General features: G+C 40.2%; 2 protein-coding genes across 3 annotated transcripts in view; both read left to right on the top strand.

Moving 5' to 3' along the window:
• The window catches only part of tbc1d23.S (TBC1 domain family member 23 S homeolog), a gene marked incomplete in the record, with an annotated part of 42,521 nt that extends 35,248 nt beyond the window's left edge, over positions 1–7,273 (top strand). Inside the window, 4 exon segments of the mRNA NM_001091381.1 lie at positions 1,161–1,249; positions 2,865–3,000; positions 5,464–5,658; positions 7,077–7,273. Coding sequence (NP_001084850.1) covers positions 1,161–1,249; positions 2,865–3,000; positions 5,464–5,658; positions 7,077–7,158 — 502 coding nt within the window.
• A 10,494-nt stretch (positions 7,274–17,767) lies between these two features.
• On the top strand, positions 17,768–21,083 carry h2ac1.S (H2A clustered histone 1 S homeolog). Of its 2 annotated transcripts, XM_018248281.2 has the most exons (2): positions 17,768–17,876; positions 20,502–21,083. In XM_018248281.2, the coding sequence occupies exon 2, from the start codon at positions 20,514–20,516 to the stop codon at positions 20,931–20,933; it is 420 nt and encodes a 139-aa protein (XP_018103770.1). In that variant the 5' UTR covers positions 17,768–17,876; positions 20,502–20,513; the 3' UTR covers positions 20,934–21,083.
• Positions 21,084–21,399: the final 316 nt, after the last annotated feature.

Here is a 21,399-nt window from a genome sequence, read left to right as displayed (position 1 = left end):
ACCTCTAATACATCTTCTAGGCAAAAGGAGCCCCTCTATAAGATATATTGGATCTAACTGTCAATGAATATCTGACACCCAACTGCAGATGAATTAGAGATCACTCAAATAACTGATTCTAGTACAAATAAAATCGAACAAAATAACTGCCTTTTGCAAAAATCCTGCATGTAGAGAGACATGATGTCTGGTGAGTTTAATAGAGTGACCTCTAATACATCTTCTAGGCAAAAGGAGCCCCTCTATAAGATATATTGGATCTAATATCTGACACCCAACTGCTGCATGAAGACAGAATGAGGAGAAACAGATGCTGAGAGAGGGATAGTGAAGATAAACTTGATGATTTCAGAAACGATGCAGAATATTTAATTGATTGTATTTAGAACGTTATGCCTATGACTACGTGTGTTAACACACGAAACGCGTTAGGAGGAGAAATGTTGGGGAAATAAAGTTACTTTTTAATCCACCGCTGACCTCTGGTTTGTGAAAGTGCACGCAGCAGTTTTGAAGCGATTGTATTTAGAATGTTTCTTATTTCAGTATGCTGAAGCTTTTATTACATTTTCATTTTCGCGATAGTTCCCCTTAGATCTCTTTGTTAAACATCTTTGCAAGACCAAGACTGTGCACATGCTCAGTGTGCTCAGTGTAGTAGCCACAGAATGACACTGCCCAGAATTAGACAACTTATCTACAACCCAAAGACCCTTCTCATTTAAGGAAACTCCCGGCACACTGCCATTTAGAAGCTTAGACACTTGCCTTTGTCAGTGGAGAGAGTTTGCAGAGCAAGGGGTTAGTTGTGCAGAGTGAGGCCAGGTGTTTACCTTAGGTGCCTTGTTATGTTGGCTCGGCTATTTTCCCAGCTGGCGGGTTGTTCCTGGGAGTTGCATGACACATGACAGTAGCTTATATTGCCTAATGCTAATATTTTTCAATTTGCAGCTCATTCAACTAAACTTTCTTGTACCATTAATGAGTGTTCTCATCCAGTTTTTCGGCTGCTTTTAATCACTTATCTCATCTGGCAACGCTTACATTTCACCATTAGATCTGTCCTGTCTGCTTCCAAAACTGACAGTTGTGCATGTGCTTACAGGAACATTCTGATAGGAGGATATTCTATAACCCATTTTCCCTATATCTTCCGACAGACACGTAAGCAGCAGTGACAGAGTGGGGAAGCCTTATCGGGGTGTAAAACCAGTGTTTAGCATTGGCGATGAAGAAGAATATGACACGGGTAAAAACAATACAATGTGTTCAATGTACATCCGTTAATAATCACTAAGCACCGACTTAACTGATGACATCACCAAGCATCACTATTCACGGCTCATTTAATACAAGACTACTAAACTCCAAATGCAGAAATCACAAAGAATTTGTGATTTTTTTAATATGAAATCGGACTTTTAAAAAAATCTCATTTTTCAGAATTTATTAAAAACTCAGAATCTGAAAATCCGGCATCTCAGACCTGTCGAGGTTGCATATAAGTCAATGAGAGAAGTCCCAATGATTTTTTGATGTGCGCTGGGTTTTTGACAATAGCCCGAAGTTTTCAGAGTTTTTGGGCAAAATTCTGAGTTTTCGGGTGAAAAATCTCGAAAATCGGATGAAAAGTAAAAAAAAAAAAAAATTTCTGATTTTTTTTTTCCCCCCTGCAAAATTTTTTTTCGGGAAAGTGTATTAATAAATCAGCCCAAAAAACCCGTGCGGATTTGGTCAGAGTTTTTTTTTTTTTTTTTAGAAAATATTGAGATAAATTCGGACTTTGATAAATAACCCCCTACGTGTTTGCAAATAAAACCCCTATACTGGTTAACCAAGGTATGGTAGCATTTTAGGCAGCCATATATATATATTCTGTCTGTGGCCTGAATGGACAAATACCCTACAAGAGCCAAACGTGGTGAGGACACATCTCCACGATTCCACATTTTATAGGCTAATATTGCAGGAAATTATTTTTAAGTATTAGGAAAACTTAGTTTTAAAGATTGCAAGGTAATTTCCAGTTTTTTTTTTTTTTTTAGCCCTTTCAGGGTAACTCTGTTCTGCTGCATCAGCAACTAGTTCTGCTGTTCAAGCCTCAAGGTCGGCAACTCTGTTGCTTAAAACTTAACTTTCTCTGGTTACCCTAATATACAGTAGCTTTGCGTGCATTCCACTAGGTTAGGGGCCCATTTTTAAAGGAGAACTAAACCCTAAATATGACTCTGGTTAGAAATGGCATATTTTATATAGTGAACTTATTGCACGAGGCTAAAGTTTCAGCTTGTCAATAGCAGCAATGATCCAGGACTTCAAACTTGTCACAGGGGGTCACCATCTTGGAAAGTGTCTGTGACACTCACATGCTCAGTGGGCTCTGATTGGCTGTTGAGAAGCTAAGCTTAGGGCTCGTCACTAATTATCCAGCAGCAGAAAATGAGCTTCCCTGGCTGTAATATAAGCTGATGCTACAGGTTTGCTGATTATTCAATTCTGATGCTAATTGTACTGGTTTCTGTGCTGCCATGTAGTAATTATGTGTATTAATTACTAATCAGCCTTATATTGTGACATTTCTATTCTATGTGTACTGTATATTGTGAGTGGCTCCCTAAGCTCAGTAAGTGACAGCAGCACAGAGCATGTGCAGTGAATCAGCAGAAAAGAAGATGGGGAGCTACTGGGGCATCTTTGGAGACACAGATCTTTACTGCTAAAGGGCTGTGGTTGCCTTGGGCTGGTACAGAATCACAAAACATCATGTACAACATTTCTAGCCTATTTGTTTATTTAAGCTTTAGTTTCTTTTAAAGCAAAGATTTCACTTTCGGCTATTCTTGACTGATATCTCTTCCTTCCAGATGAGGTTGATAGTTCTTCTATGTCCGACGATGACCGCAAAGAAATTGTTAACGTGCAGACATGGATAAACAAGCCTGACGTCAAACACCACTTCCCGTGTGATGAAGTGAAAGATAACGGACACCGGTTCCCAAGGTTTGTGGTGTTATGATTCCAATGTTGAACTGGAGCACTAAGGGCCCACCAACCGGAGCTCTTAAACATTGTCTTCTTGCTGAGAAAAATTCCAGTATCCCTATGTTTAAGAGATTCATGGATTAAGTGTAGCTAATTCACTTAGAATTACTGCATAATTACACATGGTAGCCATTTTCATGTGTATTGGTGAAAACGCCATTTTTAAAGGAATTGTTCTGTATAAAAATAAAAACTGGATTAATAGGCTGCATACCTCCCAACTGTCCCGTTTTCAGAGGGACAATCCCTCTTTTGACAGCTCAACCCGCAGTCCCTTGTTTGTACTGGAAAGTCCTGATTTTCTCTGCACTGAACAGTCCGAAAAAGAAACAATGTTTCTAACTTAATTGGCTTTTGGCAGAGAGCCCTGAACAGCCACAGCTGCAGATAAGATACAATTTTGATAAGATAACAGGTCCCTTGGGAGAAGTTAAGGTGGCCATACACGGGCCGATAAAAGCTGCAGACAGACCAAGTCGGCAGCTTATTGGCCCGTGTATGGGGCCCTCTGACGGGCTTCCCTGATCTATATCTGGCCGAAAGTCGTGCAGATGTCGGTCGGACGGGACTAAAAATCCCGTCGGACCACATCTGTGCGTTTATGCGGTCCTGCAATCTGACCAGCCGTTTACCCATCGTTATGATGGGCCCATGATCGGATTAGCCCAATATCGCCCACCTAAAGGTGGGCATATCGGTGACAGATCCGCTCGTTTGGCGACTTAGCAAAACTGTAATAACTGGAAAAAAAAAACACAGAAATATGTTCAAACTTTCATAACCTGCCAAATTTTGTAAAATGAACCCGGTGATTAGGGGGTGTGGCCACACAAAAAATGGGTGTGGTCAAAAACATTTCGCCACCAGGCAGTAACCAATTAGTGACTTGAGGGAGGACATATGGGGACATAACTGTTGCTTTTGAATCTGAGCTGAATGCTGAGGATCAATTGCAGTTTCTCTGAACATTTATGTCCCATGCGGGACTTCAAGTCACTGACTAACTCAGAGTTAGAGAGCTGAAAAGCAGGAAGTAGTGTTCTGGCTGTTATGTTAGACATCCAGTCACTCCAGCCTTTATACATTAGATATTTGGCTAACTAACTATATTAGATACATTTTTTTCATGTTGCACAGCCTATCTATTTACCCAGTTTTTATTTTTATACTGAACTGTTCTTTTAAGAGACAGATTAGTTATAGAGGGCAGGAAAACCAGAGGAAGCATGGTTTGGACACAGTTCATCCCGACTCTTTATAGTTGCAGCCACTTTATCCAAGAGGAATTATCCGGCACAGAAGTGCATGTGGATGCAGGAAAAACCCTTGCAGGTTTAACTAGTCAGTGGCAAGTGATGTGCAGACAAAACATTGCAGTTGAAGCATTAAAGCAAAATAAAACATGTTTCTGATATAGTTAGTTAGCCAAAAATGTAATGTATAAAGGCTGGAGTGAGTGGATGTGTAACATAGCCAGAACACTACTTCCTGCTTTTCAGCTCTCTTGGTTTACACTGACTGGTTGCCCTGGCTACCAGGCAGTAACCAATCAGAGACTTGAGGGGGGGCCACATGGGTCATATCTGTTGCTCTTGAATCTGAGCTGAATGCTGAGGATCAATTACAAACTCACTGAACAGAAATGTCCCATGTGGCCCCCCTTCAAGTCGCTGACTAACTCAGAGTTAGAGAGCTGAAAAGCAGGAAGTTGGATTCTGGCTGTTTTATTAGACATCTGTTCACTCCAGCCTTTATACATTACATTTTTGGCTAACTAACTATATTAGAAACATTTTTTATTTTGCACAGTCTATCTATTTACACAGTTTTTAGTTTCACACTGAACTATTCCTTTAAACTTGCCATGGTTTTCACTACTTTCCCTTGAACTGCCAATAAATGTTCTTTCTCAGATCAGATAGCAAAGATGGTGCTGACCCCTCTCACGCCAATCACTGGGTGTGTATCTATAGGGAAGGCTAGGGGGTGTTTTTGAGTCCTTTGTGAGAAGCAATTCATCCAGAACAGATCCTCTGACTATATTAGTGATTTGTTTCTTTACTAGGCACTAAAAAGTAGTCTTGGTTACTAGGGATGCACCGAATCCACTTTTTTGGATTCGGCCGAATATGCAAATTAGGGGTGGGAAGGGGAAAACATTTTTTACTTCCTTGTTTTCTGACAAAAAGTCACGCAATTTCCCTCCCTGCCCCTAATTTGCATATGCAAATTAGGATTCGGTTCGGCCGGGCAGAAGGATTCGGCCGAATCCTGCTGAAAAAGGCCGAATCCTGGCCGAATCCCGAACCGAATCCTGGATTCGGTGCATCCCTATTGGTTACTAACAAGCTTTGTAACGGTGCAGCTATGTATTTAATACATGTCAATGTTCATTCATTTACTTTTTTCCCCTTTCCTTAGTCACCTTTTGGTAACGGCCACCCATATGTATTGCCTGAGGGAGATTCTGTCTAAAAAGGGATTTGCCTACATACAGTCTCGGCAAGCTCTCAGCACTGTTGTGAAAATCACATCGAAGAAAAAACATCCTGAACTTATAACTTTTAAATATGGAAGCAGCAACGCCTCCGGGGTAGAAATCTCAGCAGTGGAGAGGTAATTATGACTTTCTGGTTTGTAGAGGAATCGAACACGTTTTGTGTTTCTAAGCTCAAGCAAGTCTTTTAACAAAAAATTGTTGCCTTAAAGGGATGGCTCACCTTTAAAGGGTATGTAAAGTCAAAACAATAAAATCCCATTTTTACTTTCTTTAATGAAAGAGACCTATCTCCAATATACTTTAATTAAAAAATGTGTACTGTTTTTATAAGAAACCTGACTGTATGCAGTGAAATTCTCCCTTCATTTACTGCTGTGGATAGGAATTGTCAGACGGTCCCTAACTGCTCTGCAGGGAAACAATCATACTTATGAACAGCAGGGGGAGCCCCCACCTTACTTCCCAGCCATGCAGAACTCAAGCAGCTTTGTTTGTTTCCCTGTAGAGCAGTCGGCGACTGTGTAGAGATTTGTATTGGATTTTATTTTTGCCTTTACATCCCCTTTTCTGTTTCCAACTCTAGCTGCAGGGACAAAGATCATGGAGACAAATTTAAACAGACAAACTGGGATTCTATTTGGAGGATTATTTTGCTGCAGCCACTGGTTCTGCAGAGTTGGAGAAGGTTTTTGTATTAAACAATACAAAAACAATAAAATCCACATTAGATTACATGACAACACAGGACCCAGTGCAGTCTGTATATTCTGATTATTAATCAGTCTTGTGTATCGGCTTCTGGTAGATATTATTTGACTTGTGCTGATTTGATCATTTATGACGATCCCTAAGCAGCACAGACCACACTGAGCATGTGCAGAGTCTTGGTCTTGCAAAGATGTTTAACAAAGTTACAAGATGGTGACCCCCTGTGGCCAACTTTGAAAGCATAAAACATTTGTTTGATTAGGCTTGTGGTGCAGTAGGTTCATGTTTATGTTTAGTATACAAAATACAGCATTTCTAGCCTTATTCTATTTTAGACTTTACTTCCCCTTTAAGTAAAATTTTAGTACGTCATAGAATGCCCTATTCATAGCAATTTTGCAGTTGGTCTTCGTTATGTATTTTTCTATAGTTTCATAAATTATTTGCCTTCCTCTTCTACATCTTTCCAGCTTTCAATGGGCGCGTTATCGACCCCGGCAGCCAAAAAGATTGCGCTGTAAGGTTTCAATAGCCTTGTTATTGTTACTTTTTATTTATACTTCTTATCTTTTTTTTTTTTTCATTCATTCTATCTTCAATTCATATTCCAGTCTCTCATTCACACCCCTGCCTGGTTGCTAAGGCAAACAGGACCCTAGCAACCAAATAGCTGCAAAATAATTGAAAATAAAAAACGAAAACCAATTGCAAACTGTCTTAGAATAAAGTGAACAGCCCATTCAGCCTAGTGTTCAAAAAGCTTTGACTGGTAGAGTATGTAAAAACCTGTTTGATATTTCTTATTAACCACCTGCTTTTCCTCTAGGTATTTAATCCCTAACGCCGGCGATGCTACCAAAGCCATAAAACAACAAATAATGAAAGTCCTCGATGCCTTGGAAAGCTAACAAGATCTTCATACAAAGACATATTTAAATATATATATATAACATGACTAGATGTGGCAAGCATGGGACCTTTTCTATCTGTTGGTGGGCTAATAAACCGTTTATTTAATTTCCACAAGGGATCTATTTCATAGCGATCGTTTGGCATACGTTCTTTTGTATGATCATTTTGAGACGAGAGTTCCTCAGTGGACCGTTCCACACAAATATAAAACACTTGCAAGACGGAGTGGATGATATAGTATTGATTATATGTGAGGCTAGCACACACAGGATGATCTCCGCTGCAGTATATAATCAATACCTTCTCATTAATGGGAAAACAACACTCAGGTTAGCAAACCTACAGTGACCCATGCAGGACAAATCTGCTCATCTGTCACATGAAGGACTTCTTTTGTTTACTGGACACCCTGTGTGCACTAACATCGTGTCCTTAATGGATTATGTTTGACTTGAGCCAAAATGTAACCTGATCTGAATTGTTGGGTTTGGTCCTGATAGCTCATGTTATAATTAAGAAATATGTGCAATTATTTTATTTTATTTCTTGGGAGTCTTTACATTATTCAAGGAGAACTAAAGCTTAACTATCAAAATAGGCTAGAAATGTTGTACATTATGTTTTGTGCTTCTGTACCAGCCCAAGGCAACCACAGCCCTTTAGCAGTAAAGATCTGTGTCTCCAAAGATGCCCCAGTAGCTCCCCATCTTATTTTCTGCTGATTCACTGCACATGCTCTGTGCTGCTGTCACAGCTTAGGGACCCACTCACAATATACAGTACACATAGAATAGAAATGTCACAATATAAGGCTGATTAGTAATTAATACACATAATTACTACATGGCAGCACAGAAACCAGTGCAATTGCCTTCAGAATTTAATAATCAGCAAACCTGTAGCATCAGCTTATATTACAGCCAGGGAAGCTCTTTTTCTGCTGGATAATTAGTGACGAGCCCTAAGCTTAGCTTCTCAACAGCCAATCAGAGCCCACTGAGCATGTGAGTGTCACAGACACTTTCCAAGATGGTGACCCCCTGTGACAAGTTTGAAGTCCTGGATCATTGCTGCTATTGACAAGCTCAAACTTTAGCCTCGTGCAATAAGTTCACTATATAAAATAGGACATTTTTAGCCTCATTCATTTTTAGGGTTTAGTTCTCCTTTAAGAGAGGGTTAATTGTATTAAAAGCGAAGAAGAACAGAGACACCATAGAACAGTGGCATCCTATAGGAAAATGCTTTGAAGTGATGATGACACAAAGGACTATGGGAAGCCCTTGGATAGGACAGGGGCCAGGAGTCTAATAATTCTTAACACTGTGGCCATACAGGGATAACAATTCCCATGTGCTGTTGCTCTTTGCCTTTAAAGCTTTTAAAATGATACTGACCAAAAGATACTTCAAATAAATCTATTATCTTTTTTTTTTCCCAAGTGAATAGATATTACATTTATGAGACTTACCCTTGTGTCCCTTTATGTTGGCACAGTAATGAGTATACTCTGTTCTTCTAATCAAGGGCCCCAAATAATGTAACTTTTATTAAGGGGTCCCTGAAAAAATATATAACCATGTAGTACTATAACACGGAAGAATGATTAGGAGGAAGCGAAACACTTCCAGTGGAATCCCATATGAATGCACCTTTGATTATTTATGTTTTTTGGACCTTCCATTGGCTTGTACCCCGTGCTGTTTGTCTATGTTTGTTCTAGTGTTTTTTTGGCAAAACCTGTACGATCTGATCCCTGCGCAACATTACTCACTTTTTATAAACCACTATTCTGTCATTCTTCTAGAAGCCCAAACGTGTCTCTTATTCTTTCTAGATTGAGTATAATCGCCTGAGCCCCCCATCTCTGCTGTAAATCTGTAACACCAGCCTTGTCTAAGGATGTTCTGCAAGTTGTAGTTCAGCTGCTGGAGGAGGGATGTGATTGGTCAGTCATGATAGAAAGAGATTAAGCCTATTGGCACAAGCTTGGAAGGCATTCGTGAGTTGGCTTTCTAATCAGTGATGTATAATGTACTGCAGTGTTAGTGGATATAGTGAATAAAGTACCCCCTCCTGTAAATTATAAGGATATTGTAAGTTACCGAGGAGTTTCATGACCATATAAAAGTACGAGGCCGAGTGTTTTTATACAGGTCACGGAACTCAAGGTGACTTCTAATATCCTCATATTTTGCAACAGTGGGTACTTTTATTTATTATAATTAGGGATGCATTGAATCCAGGATTCGGCCTTTTTCAGTAGCATTCAGCTGAATCCTTTTGCCAGGCCGAACCAAATCTAAAGCCTAATTTGCATATGCAAATTAGGGGTGGGGAGGGAAATTGTGTGACTGTCACAAAACAAGGAAGTAAAAAATGTTTTCCCCTTCCCACCCCTAATTTGCATATGCAAATTAGGATTTGGTTCGGTGTTCTGTCGAATCTTTCACTAAGGATTCGGGGGTTCATCCAAATCCAAAATCCCTAATTATAATACACAAGTTTCAGTGAGTCATGTGACAGAAATGACATCACTACTCACTGTTTATAACTGATGACATCACTAGTAACCGTTTATATAGTGAATAAAGTAGCCCCTGTTGTAAAATATAAGGATATTATAAGTTACCGAGGAGTTTCATGACCATATAAAAGAAACGAGGCCAAAGGCTGAGTGTTTTTATACAGGTCATTGAACTCCGAGGTAACTTCTAATATCCTCATATTTTGCAACTGGGGGTACTTTATGTATTATAATACACAAGTTTCAGTGAGTCATGTGACAGAAATGACATCAGAACTCACCGTTTATAACTGATGACATCAGAACTCACCGTTTATATAAGGATATAATTTACAAGATATTCATGGTACATTATCATTCATCTGATGGTTTGGCCTCTGCAAATGAATCTTCATTACCTGGGAGGGATTTGAAAGGGGTGGTTTACCTTCAAGTTAACTTTTAGTATATTATAGAATGGACAATTCTAAGCAAGTTTTTAACTGGTCTTCATTATTCTTTTAATAGTTTTTTTTTATTATTTGCTTTTTCCTTCTGGCTCTTTCCAGCTTGCAAATGTGGGGTCACTGACTCCATCTAAAAAAACAAATGCTCTGTAAGGCTACAAATGTATTGTTATAGCTACTTTTTATTCCTCATCTTCCTATTCAGGCCTCTCTTATTCAAATAAATGCACGGTTGCTAGGGGAATTTGGACCCTAGGAACCAGATTGCTGAAATTGCAAACTGGGAGAGCTTCCGAATAAAAAGCTAATCCATCAAAAACCACAAATAGTAAAAATTTGGTGTGAATTGCAGATGGTCTCAGAATATCACTCTCTACATCAGTGATCCCCAACCAGTAGCTCGTGAGTAACATGTTGCTCTCCATCCCCTTGGATGTTGCTCCCAGTGGCCTCAAAGCAGGAGCTTATTTTTGAATTCCAGGCTTGGAGGCAAGTTTTGGTTGTAAGAAAAGCGGGTGCACTGCCAAAAAGAACCTCAATGTAGGTTGACAATCCACATACCAAATGGCCAATCACAGCACTTATTTGGCACCCCAAGAACATTTTTCATGCTAGTGTTGCTCCCCAACTCCTTTTACTTCTGAATGTTGCTCACGGGTTCAAAAGGTTGGGGATTCCTGCTCTACATCATATTAAAGTTAACTAAAAGGTGAACATCCCCTGTAAAACACAAGTTTGTGGCAGACTCACATTAAATAAAATTGCCCCATGCGCTCCACTGAGGTCCATATTATGATTACTCCATATTTACCCTTATATTTTGTCTGTTTGTAGAAACCCATAGAAGGAAAAGGCCTTGGATACCCTATGGCTTTGTTCTTCCAAACCCAGGTTTTCTTTTGATGCCACTCTCCTAATAATCAGGAGTGTTGTACCCAGTAATCATGGAGATCACTCATAGAGGGAATATTGCTGCAATATAAAGTGGGGCTCATTTACTTACACTGGACAAATTTGCCCCTGTGTTGCGCTTTCGTCCATTCAGCTGTGGGGGAGCGCAGGAGTCGACGCACTCAATTATTGTGAAGGGGGCTGTACTCACACAGATGCATGTAAGCGGCAAATGCAGGTGGGATGCAGCATGTTGCATTTTACCTGCGTTCGACGCATACATGCGTCTGTGTGAGTACAGCCCCTTCACAATAATTGAGTGTGTCTACTCCTGCGGCTGAATGGACGAAAGCGCAGCGCAGGGGAGTGCAGGAAAAAACCCTTGTTCACCTTCAAACAACTAGTTGTTTTTAGATAGATCACCAGTAATAATGACTTTTTCCAATTAATTTCTATTCATGATTTAATATGTAATAAAAACTAGGGATGCACCGAATACACTATTTTGGATTCGGCTGAACCTCCAAATCTTTCGAGAAAGATTCAGCCAAGAACCAAATCCTAATTTGCATATGCAAATTAGGGGTGGGAAGGGAAAACATTTTTTACTTCCTTGTTTTGTGACAAAAATTCATGCAATTTCCCTTCCCTGACCCTAATTTGCATATGCTAATTAGGATTTGGTTCAGAAGGATCCGGCCGAATCCGAATCCTGCTGAAAAAGGCCGAATCCCGAACCGAATTCTGGATTCAGTACATCCCTAATAAAAACTGGCTGTATTTTGATAAGCTTGGGGCCAACAGAAGAATACATTTGAAATGGTGACAAGTTTTGCCTTTTCGCCATGGAATTTCTCCTGCTAAGCGTAGTTTGAGTCTGTGATATTTTATTAGGAAAATTACTGGTATCACTGCATTAAAATAACCTCAAGTAGCAAGAAAACATCTTTAGAGAATATAGTGATAGGTTTTCTACACAGCACCTTTATTATTTGTATTTAAAGCCTGATCACTATTTCATTATTATGTGATCTCCCTGGAAGATTTATTTTATTGCTTTAATGGCACTGCCAAAAGGTCTCAGCAAATGTGTGTTGGCCGCCATCAGTTGTAATGGTTTTAAAGCTACTAAAGTAGGATAAAGGCAAGTTTATTAACATACAGCGCAGTAGCCCACAGCAGCCAATCATTAGCTTTGAATCATACACTGCAAGGCTACTGGCACAAGATGTAGCTCCGTGGGTGGAGGAAACTGCTCAAACTTCCCTACTTTCACTTTGTATGGTCACTGCCTTCAAGCACCTTCCCCTGTAGAGATACAACTCTCCTTGTCTGACTTTGTCTGTGTCCCAGTAGCCTTAGCAACAAAAGGGTTGCCAGGCTGGTGGGTTTCTAGCCAAATTGGGCTACAAATTTAAAGCCAAGGCGGGTTTTGAAAGTACAAAATAGCCAAGGTACGGGTTTGGGCTACTTTTTGGGCCTTTTGCTGGTTTCTACTATGGAAACCAGCCAAAGTTTTTTCTTGCCCTAATGTGCCAAACCTGTGTCTCCCAATGCATGTTGGGTAATGTCGTTTTTGTTTAACAATTTGCCAACTGCCAAGTTTAATGTAAGACTACAATACCCAGCATGTAGGGTTGCCGGTAAATTAGTAATACCCTTAACAAAAGCCCTTAGCCCTCTGCTCCTTTTCTTCACCTTCTGGCCATCGTGTGACATGGCCCGCCCCTTTTTGCACCACAGCCTGCCCCTTTTTGTATCATGGCCCGCCCCTTTTTGTGTCACGGCCCGTCCCTTTTCTTCCCGCCACCCACCACTGGCCATTAAATTTTTTTTTGAAAAGGTGGCAACCCTACCAGAATGCAATGGGACTGACTTGTGTAGAAGTCGGGTGTTACCAGATTTTGGGCTCTGTACTCCTGTCACTCTTACGCAAGCATTCTCGTGTTTTCCGGTGACTTTTCTCAATTTCAGACAATTTTGGGGCAAAAATCTGCTGGCCCCCAAAATGTTCAGGTGTTTGACCAATATTTATTGAAATTGTATGTGTATTAGGGTCCCTATACCTCCTGGGCCCCCCGATGTATTTACACGAATCTGTCCCATTTCACTTCATGGAAAAATATGCAAATCACTAAAAAGGCATATTTTCACATATTTGTTTTTATAGATTTTTTTCACTGCATATATTGTGCTATTTTTGGGCTACTTTTGAAGTGCCTCTTGGCTAGTTTTGTGCTGATTTTGGCCGGTTTTGAAAATTAGATCTGGCGACCCTGTTTAGCAATTATATGGTGGCTGTGAGTTACTATAGCTCTGTAGCTGCTGTATGGCACCTTAATGAGTCCCGAGTAGCACCCTGGAAAATACTGTATCTACTAAAGGCTTTTCAGCTATGTACTGACCAGTAACAATATGTGTTTCCCGCAAGGTTAATGTCAATTCATTTTCTTGTTTTTATTTCCTGTTGTAAATAAAGATTCCTCTGATCTTCTGCAAAGTCAATGTGTTCATTTCTGAATGGTGATGGTGTGTGGGGGGTTTTGTTGGTGGATAAAGAATAAATTCCAAAGTGGATTATATTAACATATGTCCATACTAACGAGTCTATGGAACCCTTAGACACTGGTCCATAAAAATATAAAAATCCACTGGAATGCTACATGTTGCCCGTGGGCCTCCAGCTGGACTGTCCTGATGTAGGTCATTATTCTGGTGTGACCAGATTCACCTTCAGCTCAGATAAGTTGCAGGTGGACTTTTGCTCCCTGTACTATTTCATACATGTATGGTATGCCCATGTCCGTTGTCATATAGGAGCAGTTACATCTAAAAATGAAAGTATTTTAAAGGAATTAAACCAAGAATAGTCGTCCAACCAAGTTAAATTAACTCAACAAGTTATTGATGAGGCCCAAGTGCACCGCCCTGAGCCTTCAGCTATGGGAGTGGTCCAAAACCAGAACGATTTAGAGCAGCCACTCAAAAAGGCAATCTTCCACCAGGCAGTAAAAATAGGTAAAATATTTAGTATGTCAGATAAGCATAGCGATTAGTGTTACACACACTTCATAGGCCTAATAAATATTTTACCTATTTTTACTGCCTGGTGGAAGATTGCCTTTTTGAGTGGCTGCTCTAAATCGTTCTGGTTTTGGACCACTCCCCTATGACAATATAATATACTGTTGCCCTGCACTGGTATAACTGGTGTGTTTTCTTCAGAAAGACTAATATAGTTTATATAAACAAGCTGCTGTGTAGCCATGGGGGCAGCCATTCAAGCACAGGATACACAGTAGATAACAGATAAGTACTACTATAGTTTATATAAACAAGCTGCTGTGTAGCCATGGGGGCAGCCATTCAATCACAGGATACACAGTAGATAGCAGATAAGTACTACTATAGTTTATATAAACAAGCTGCTGTGTAGCCATGGGGGCAGCCATTCAAGCACAGGATACACAGTAGATAACAGATAAGTACTACTATAGTTTATATAAACAAGCTGCTGTGTAGCCATGGGGGCAGCCATTCAATCACAGGATACACAGTAGATAGCAGATAAGTACTACTATAGTTTATATAAACAAGCTGCTGTGTAGCCATGGGGGCAGCCATTCAAGCACAGGATACACAGCAGATAACAGATAAGTACTACTATAGTTTATATAAACAAGCTGCTGTGTAGCCATGGGGGCAGCCATTCAAGCACAGGATTAATTTTAAAATCTGACATGGGGCTAGACATATTGTCAGTTTCCCAGCTTTCCCCAGTCATGTGCTCTGATAAACTTCCGTCACTCTTTACTGCAAGTTGGAGTGATATCACCTCCTCCCTTTTCCCCCCCAGCAGCCAAACAAAAGAACAATGGGAAGGTAACCAGATAGCAGCTCCCTAACAAGATAACAGCTGCCTGGTAGATCTAAGAACAACACGCAATAGTAAAATCCAGGTCCCACTGAGACACATTCAGTTACATTGAGTAGGAGAAACAACAGCCTGTCAGAAAGCAGTTCCATCCTAAAGTGCTGGCTCTTTCTGAAAGCACATGACCAGGCAAAATGTCCTGTTTAATTGTAAGCTGTCTATTTTTATTTTATTTGACCGGCATTTTTTAAAGTTGTGCTCCTCTCTGCACCTAGAGAGAGAAAGAGAGCAAGCAAATGGCCAAATTATTTGTCCCTGCTTTTTGGCATTTTACGTCTTTCTCTCCCTTTCATAAATAAGTCCCAGTGGTAAGTTTTAGTAGAAGTAGTACGTTTTTTTAAGGTGAGGTTAGTGTATAAATTCTTATTTATAGTTCTAGATATTCCTTGCAGGGGGTTCTTTATGCATATTATAAATTAAATAAAATACACTTGCTGGTTCAGGAATGAAATTATAGTGAATTATTTGCAGTGTAAACAGTGCAATTTAGAAATAAAAACGACATCATAAAAATCAGGACAGAATCCCTTTAATGTTGACTTTCAGGCTGGTGCCAGGCAATTATGGGGGTTTTTTCCACCACCGAAGCGGTGGTTAAAGCACCGCAATTCCTTTTATACTGCAATCCGACTCTGCAACAAAACGCCGGCATCAATGGAAATAAGGTAAGTGAATGCATTGTCGGATGGTGTCGCAGCATTTGATCCAACGCAACACGACTGTCGGAACTCGCCGAATAGGGGGTTTGCCCCTGAGGTGAGACGAGCCTTTTTAGCTGCGATCCCCTGCGATCCAGTTTCATTCGTTCAGCCGCACGGGAGCGCAGGAGTAGACATACTGAATTCTTTTCAATGGGGCTGTATTCACAGACGCATGTAAGCACGAAACACAGGTTGGGACACAGCATGTTGCATTTTTCCTGAGTTGGGTGCTTACATGCGTCTGTGTGAGTACAGCCCCATTGAAAAGAATTCAGTATGTCTACTCCTGCGCTCCCCTGCGGCTGAACACATGAAACCGGAACACAGAGGAGTGCAGCTAAAAACACTCGTCTGTTAGAGCCCTAAGAGGCAAACTCCCTAACCGGCGAAAATTCGCCAGCGATTTGCTATGACAACGCCAATTCCCTAAAGTGCAAAGTTGCGCTAGTGTTACTTCGACAATCAAAGCAAAGATGCGCTAGCGTTGCCTAATTTTTATACGGCTGGAAATTATAAAGTTACAGCAAATACATTACACAAGTCCAGGGAACCTTAATAAAGTCAATAGAGTTGTTATATTGCCCTACACATGAGCCCACTGTATCGTTTATGTTCCATATGTTAGAAAATATATGGGGGAACCCGGTTACCCAAAAAAAAATTTACGGACCTTTGCAGACTATCACTCTGAAAAAAGAAAAAGACGCCATCGTTTTTTGGGACTTTGAAGAATTTTGCACTTAAAATTGAGGAAGCCCTATGCACTCCAATACACTTTGCCTGATCTGAGGTGGTGAAGGCAAGTCTGGTGAAAGACGTAACGTTCAGTAAAATCCGCATCTTAGTGAATTTGCGCAGTTACGTCTGTTCGCCAGAGCGAAAATTCGCCTGGCGTTAAGAGTGCGAAGCAACGCTAGTGTCTCTCTCCTTTGTTAGCGAAGTGCTGCCTGTGCCTGTTAGGAAATCGGTGAAATTCCAAAATGACATCACGTTGGCGAATTTTCGCTAGCGTTAGTCACTTTGCCCTTTCGGGAATCTGTTCCTTAATCTTTAAAAGAGACTTATTCCCAAACATTCTCTGTGCCTATTAAAGTTGGACACATACAAACAGAAATTGGCATAGAATATACAGTATGTTTGGAGCATGTGTCCACCAAAGGGGTTACAGAGATGCCTAGGAAAGTGGAAGAATACGACAGTGTGGCACTCACATATAGCGCGTTATCTAGTGCATTTTATGAAGAGCCTTGGCCCAGGGTAGAAGATTAGCAACTAGAATCACTGGGGGAAATTCAACAATTTGGCTCCCCCCCTTACTTACTTTCACCAACCCACTTCATTAAAGGGGTATGTTCACCTTTGAGTTAACTTTTAGTATCATGTAGCGTGCGATATTCTGAGACAATTTGCAATTGGTTTTCTTTTTTATTATTTGTGGTTTTAATATTATTAAGCTTTTTATTCAGCAGCTCTCCAGTTTGCAATTGCAGTAATCTGGTTGCTATGGTCCAAATTACCCAAGCAACCATTGATTTCAATAAGAGACTGTAATAGGAGAGGGCATGGATAGAAAGTGGAGTAATAAAAAGTAGAAATAACAATACATTTGTAGCCTTACAGAGCATTTGTTTTGTACATGGGGTCAGTGACCCCATTTGAAAGAGTTTTAAGAACAATGCAAATAATTTAAAAACTCTAAATAATGAAAACCAATTTAAAAGTTGCTTAGAATTAGCCATTCTATAACATACTACAAGTTAACTTAAAGGTGAATAACCCCTTTAAAGTATGCTCATGACAAACATACCATGCAGAGACTTCATTGGCATATTATTTCCACTGTTCCCCTTTAGCAGTTGATCCTTGAGTTTTTTATTTGCAGAGTAATGGTGGATGATAGGGAGCTGTTGGGGGGAGCTCAAAAAAGATTTTAAGTTAATTAGCGATAGCAACCAATCAGAATTTTGCTTTTATTTGTCTTATAGCGATTGACCAATTGAAGCAAACTGCTAAGCCACTTTGCCTCTCTGGGGTAAAACTGCACCTCTTTTGTTAATTGTTGGTAAGTTCAGAGCAGCTTTATCTGGTTAGGGGCTTAAGTGATCAGGTGTAGACATTTAGATGCAGGCGTTCCAATTGGATATGTGTATAAAAGGCAGAAGGCAGGGCATGTTGGGTACAGACTTGTGTTTTGGTTTCTGTGTAAAGAAAACAGGTAGGTTGGTTGGTGTGCTGTTGTTTGGATAGAGATATATATATATATATATAGTTAATTTAATATTGAGCTGTATGTTATGATGTTATGTAGTGTAATCAGTTGGTTTGATAAAGACTTGCTTTATTCCTTGTCAGCTTCTGTACTGAATCTTGCAAAGGGTTGTTCTGCACAAGCCTACTGAGCAACTTGCTCTATTATACTTTAAATAGATGTCACTGTTCCCAGATTAAGTTATTGTTAAGGTGCCTGAATTTTTTTTCCTTAACTTTGTGTCTAGTGGAATAATTCACTGACTTAAGTCCCACTGGTTTGGCATAGCTTCTGGGATTGTGGTTCTAGGCATCCGTACTAGTTAGCTTTGGATCAAAAGAACTATAACCCCAGAAATGAGTAATAGTTCTGTACTAGTCACATGTGCCACCTGTCCCATGCTAAAGGCAAGATCTTTTTCATATGGAGAAGTAACTCGCTGTATAATCGAGTATATGCATTGGCTAGTTGCAAAGAACTACAAGCTGCTTATCTGGCAGTCTATAGAAATGAGCTTCTACAACATCTGTCACTTATTCTTCCCCTTTCAAAGAGCGTAGGTAGTGGCACTACTGTAGTCCTCTAATTTAACCCCATAGAAACAAACCTTCCTTTCTGATTATTGTACAGGTTGTAACTGTGTAATGTAGTAGCTTCAAGTACAGTACTTGCCACAGGCTATGGAGAGTGACAAACATTATTCAGATAAGCTTTGCAGCATGTACTGGGCTCAATTGACTTGCTCTTCTTAATACTCTTGCAAATTATTTTTAGCTAGATCATTTTTTCTTTAGATTAACTGCTCTGCTTACCCTGATGGTTGGGCTTTGGTCATGGGCATTCAGTTGTGTCCAATTTTACTTTCTTCTCTCCAATATACTTTAACTAAATGTGTACCGTTTTTATAAGAAACCTGACTGTATGCAGTGAAAGTCTCCCTTCATTTACTGCTGTGGATAGGAATTGTCAGATGGTCCCTAACTGCTGAGCAGGGAAACAATCATACTTATGAACAGCAGGGGGAGCCCCCGCCTTACTTCACAGCCATGCAGAACTCAAGCAGCTTTGTTTGTTTCCCTGTTGGAACAGTCGTCGACTGTGTAGAGATTTGAATGGGATTTTATTTTTGCCTTTACTGTTTCCAGCTGCAGAGACAAAGATCATGGAGCCAGATTTAAACAGATAAACTGGGATTCTATTTGGAGGATTATTTTGCTGCAGCCACTGGTTCTGCAGAGTTGGTGAAAATTTGTATTAAACAATACAAACACTATAAAATCCACATTCTTGCTTATTAATCAGTTGCTGTATTGGCTTCTGGCAGATATTGGACTTGTGCTGTTTTGATAATTTATGAAGATCCCTAAGCAGCCCAGACCACACTGAGCATGTGCACAGTCTTGGTCTTGCAAAGATGAAGATGTTGACCCCTTACGGCCAACTTTGAAAGCCTAAATCATTTGTTTGATTAGGCTTGTGGTGCAGTAAGTTCATGTTTGTTTAGTATAAAAAATACAGCATTTTTAGCCTTATTCTACTTTAGACTTGCCCTTTAAGCAATTATGCTTAAAATTTTAAAGTTACAGAAAATGTAATTTATAATGTTGGGGTTCTTAGAAGCTGAGAGCACATTGGCTGTTTGACATTCTTTAAAACTACTATATAAACCACCCACTGCTTTGTTTGTTTTGGGGGGGGGGGGAAGTCCTTCCCCATTACCTTAGTCTCTTTACTATTGTCTTGTACCCAACAGCAAGGCAATATTGGGTCGATCTGAACGGCCCTAGGGCCGAATGATTGGGTTACAATGAAGAGAGTGGGCACAGATGGATTGAGGACTGAATCAACTAGACAATGAGATCCTCGTTCAACAAAAAACCAAACCTCTAAACATTGGCCTGATCTTATCAGGAAGACCTGTTGGAAGCTCCAATATACTGGCAGATCGGCTGCCAAATTGGTATTAAGGACAGCTAGCTAGCTTTAATCTGCCAGTGTATGACCACGTGAAACCAAACTATTCTGTGGTTACTGGGGTCACAGATGCTTGGCAGTCAGAAAGCCATGTTCTTTCTGTGGGTAGACTAGTGTTTAGAATGTCTCCTATTTGTCCTTTACACACCCTTTGGTTGTGATGGGCCCCAACTAGATACCTTCTTACTGCAAACCTGAGTTGTAGAGTATCCACTTTTAATACAACTGGTAACCATACCCGCTACCAAGAATCCCTGGTAAGACTGATACTGTTTGTGTAGGTTGTTTTACTTTGACCCAATGTTCTGTATCGGACGACTTATACAATTACATGACTCTGTAGCCCTTTGAATATTTGGTCTTAATACAACATATTGGGCCCTGTAGCTCAAATGTCTTCATGTTCTGAGGATCCAGGTGTACTCTTTTCTCGGGAACCAATTAAACTGTTTATGAACTATTTCCTGTATGCTACAAATTGTCTAGACTTAAGCCCAATTCAAAATATCTTATCATATAATTTAGAAACTTCCTTTCAGTTAGCAGTATAAACTCTAGAGCCTTTACAAAGTCTTATCTAAATGCACAAACTGACACGAATATTTAATACTATTTCAGAATATATTCAATATGTCTGGCCGTGGCAAAAAGGTGCAGAAGGCTGCTAGCGGCAAGGCCTCCAGATCAGCCAAGGCAGGTTTGCAGTTCCCAGTGGGTCGTATCCACAGGCTTCTGAGGAAGGGAAACTACGCTGTGAGAATTGGTTCTGGATCTGCCATCTACCTGGCCGCCACTCTGGAATACCTGTGTGCTGAGGTGTTGGAATTGGCAGGGAACGCTGCCAGGGACAACAAGAAACTCCGGATCATGCCAAGGCACATCCAGCTGGCAGTCAGGAATGATGATGAACTGGCCAAGCTGTTTGAGGGTGTGACCATCGCTGATGGAGGAGTCCTGCCCAACATCCAATCTGCTCTGCTGCCAAAGAAAACGGTCAAAGGCTCCTCATCTTCACAAGAACCTACAGCAGTTGAGTCCCAGGAATTTTAAGGCTGCACAGGGACTCTGATCTGTAGCGTTAATTATCTGGGGTGCATTTCTCCTAAGTCTGTCTTAATGTTATTTAACTTATAGCTTGCACTAAATCTAGATTTCTTTTTTTAATGTTAATAATAAAAATGGTTTTACCTTGCTATTCAATGTGCCTCTTCTGCAATTACTGTAATGTGTGGCTTCTTCTGGGTGTCTTGTTTCAGGTACAATACTTTAAACTCACAAGCAGTGACCAGGCTTAACATATTACTGGATATGATTTCCTACAGAATTAGCTGCAAATGATAGAGGCACAAAGTATTTGTGACATGCCACCACAGTATGAGTAATATTGCACCAACTTAAACTTTTATTGGTGGAAATAAAGCAATACTGGCTGAAGTAGTAAGTCGGATCACATCTCGCCTATGTTTAGATAAGTAGCTTATAAGAGACCTGCTTGACACTCTTTATCAACTTGACA

The sequence above is a fragment of the Xenopus laevis genome, chromosome 2S (genome assembly GCF_017654675.1).
Source record: "Xenopus laevis strain J_2021 chromosome 2S, Xenopus_laevis_v10.1, whole genome shotgun sequence".
Taxonomy (NCBI): Eukaryota; Metazoa; Chordata; class Amphibia; order Anura; family Pipidae; genus Xenopus; species Xenopus laevis.
The sequence above is the reverse complement of the archived record's forward strand: the minus strand, read 5'-3'. Positions and strand labels throughout refer to the sequence as shown.

Coding starts and splice junctions, on each gene's coding strand:
- h2ac1.S (XM_018248281.2), top strand. CDS start 20,514: ATGTCTGGCCGTGGCAAAAAGGTGCAGAAGGCTGCTAGCGGCAAGGCC.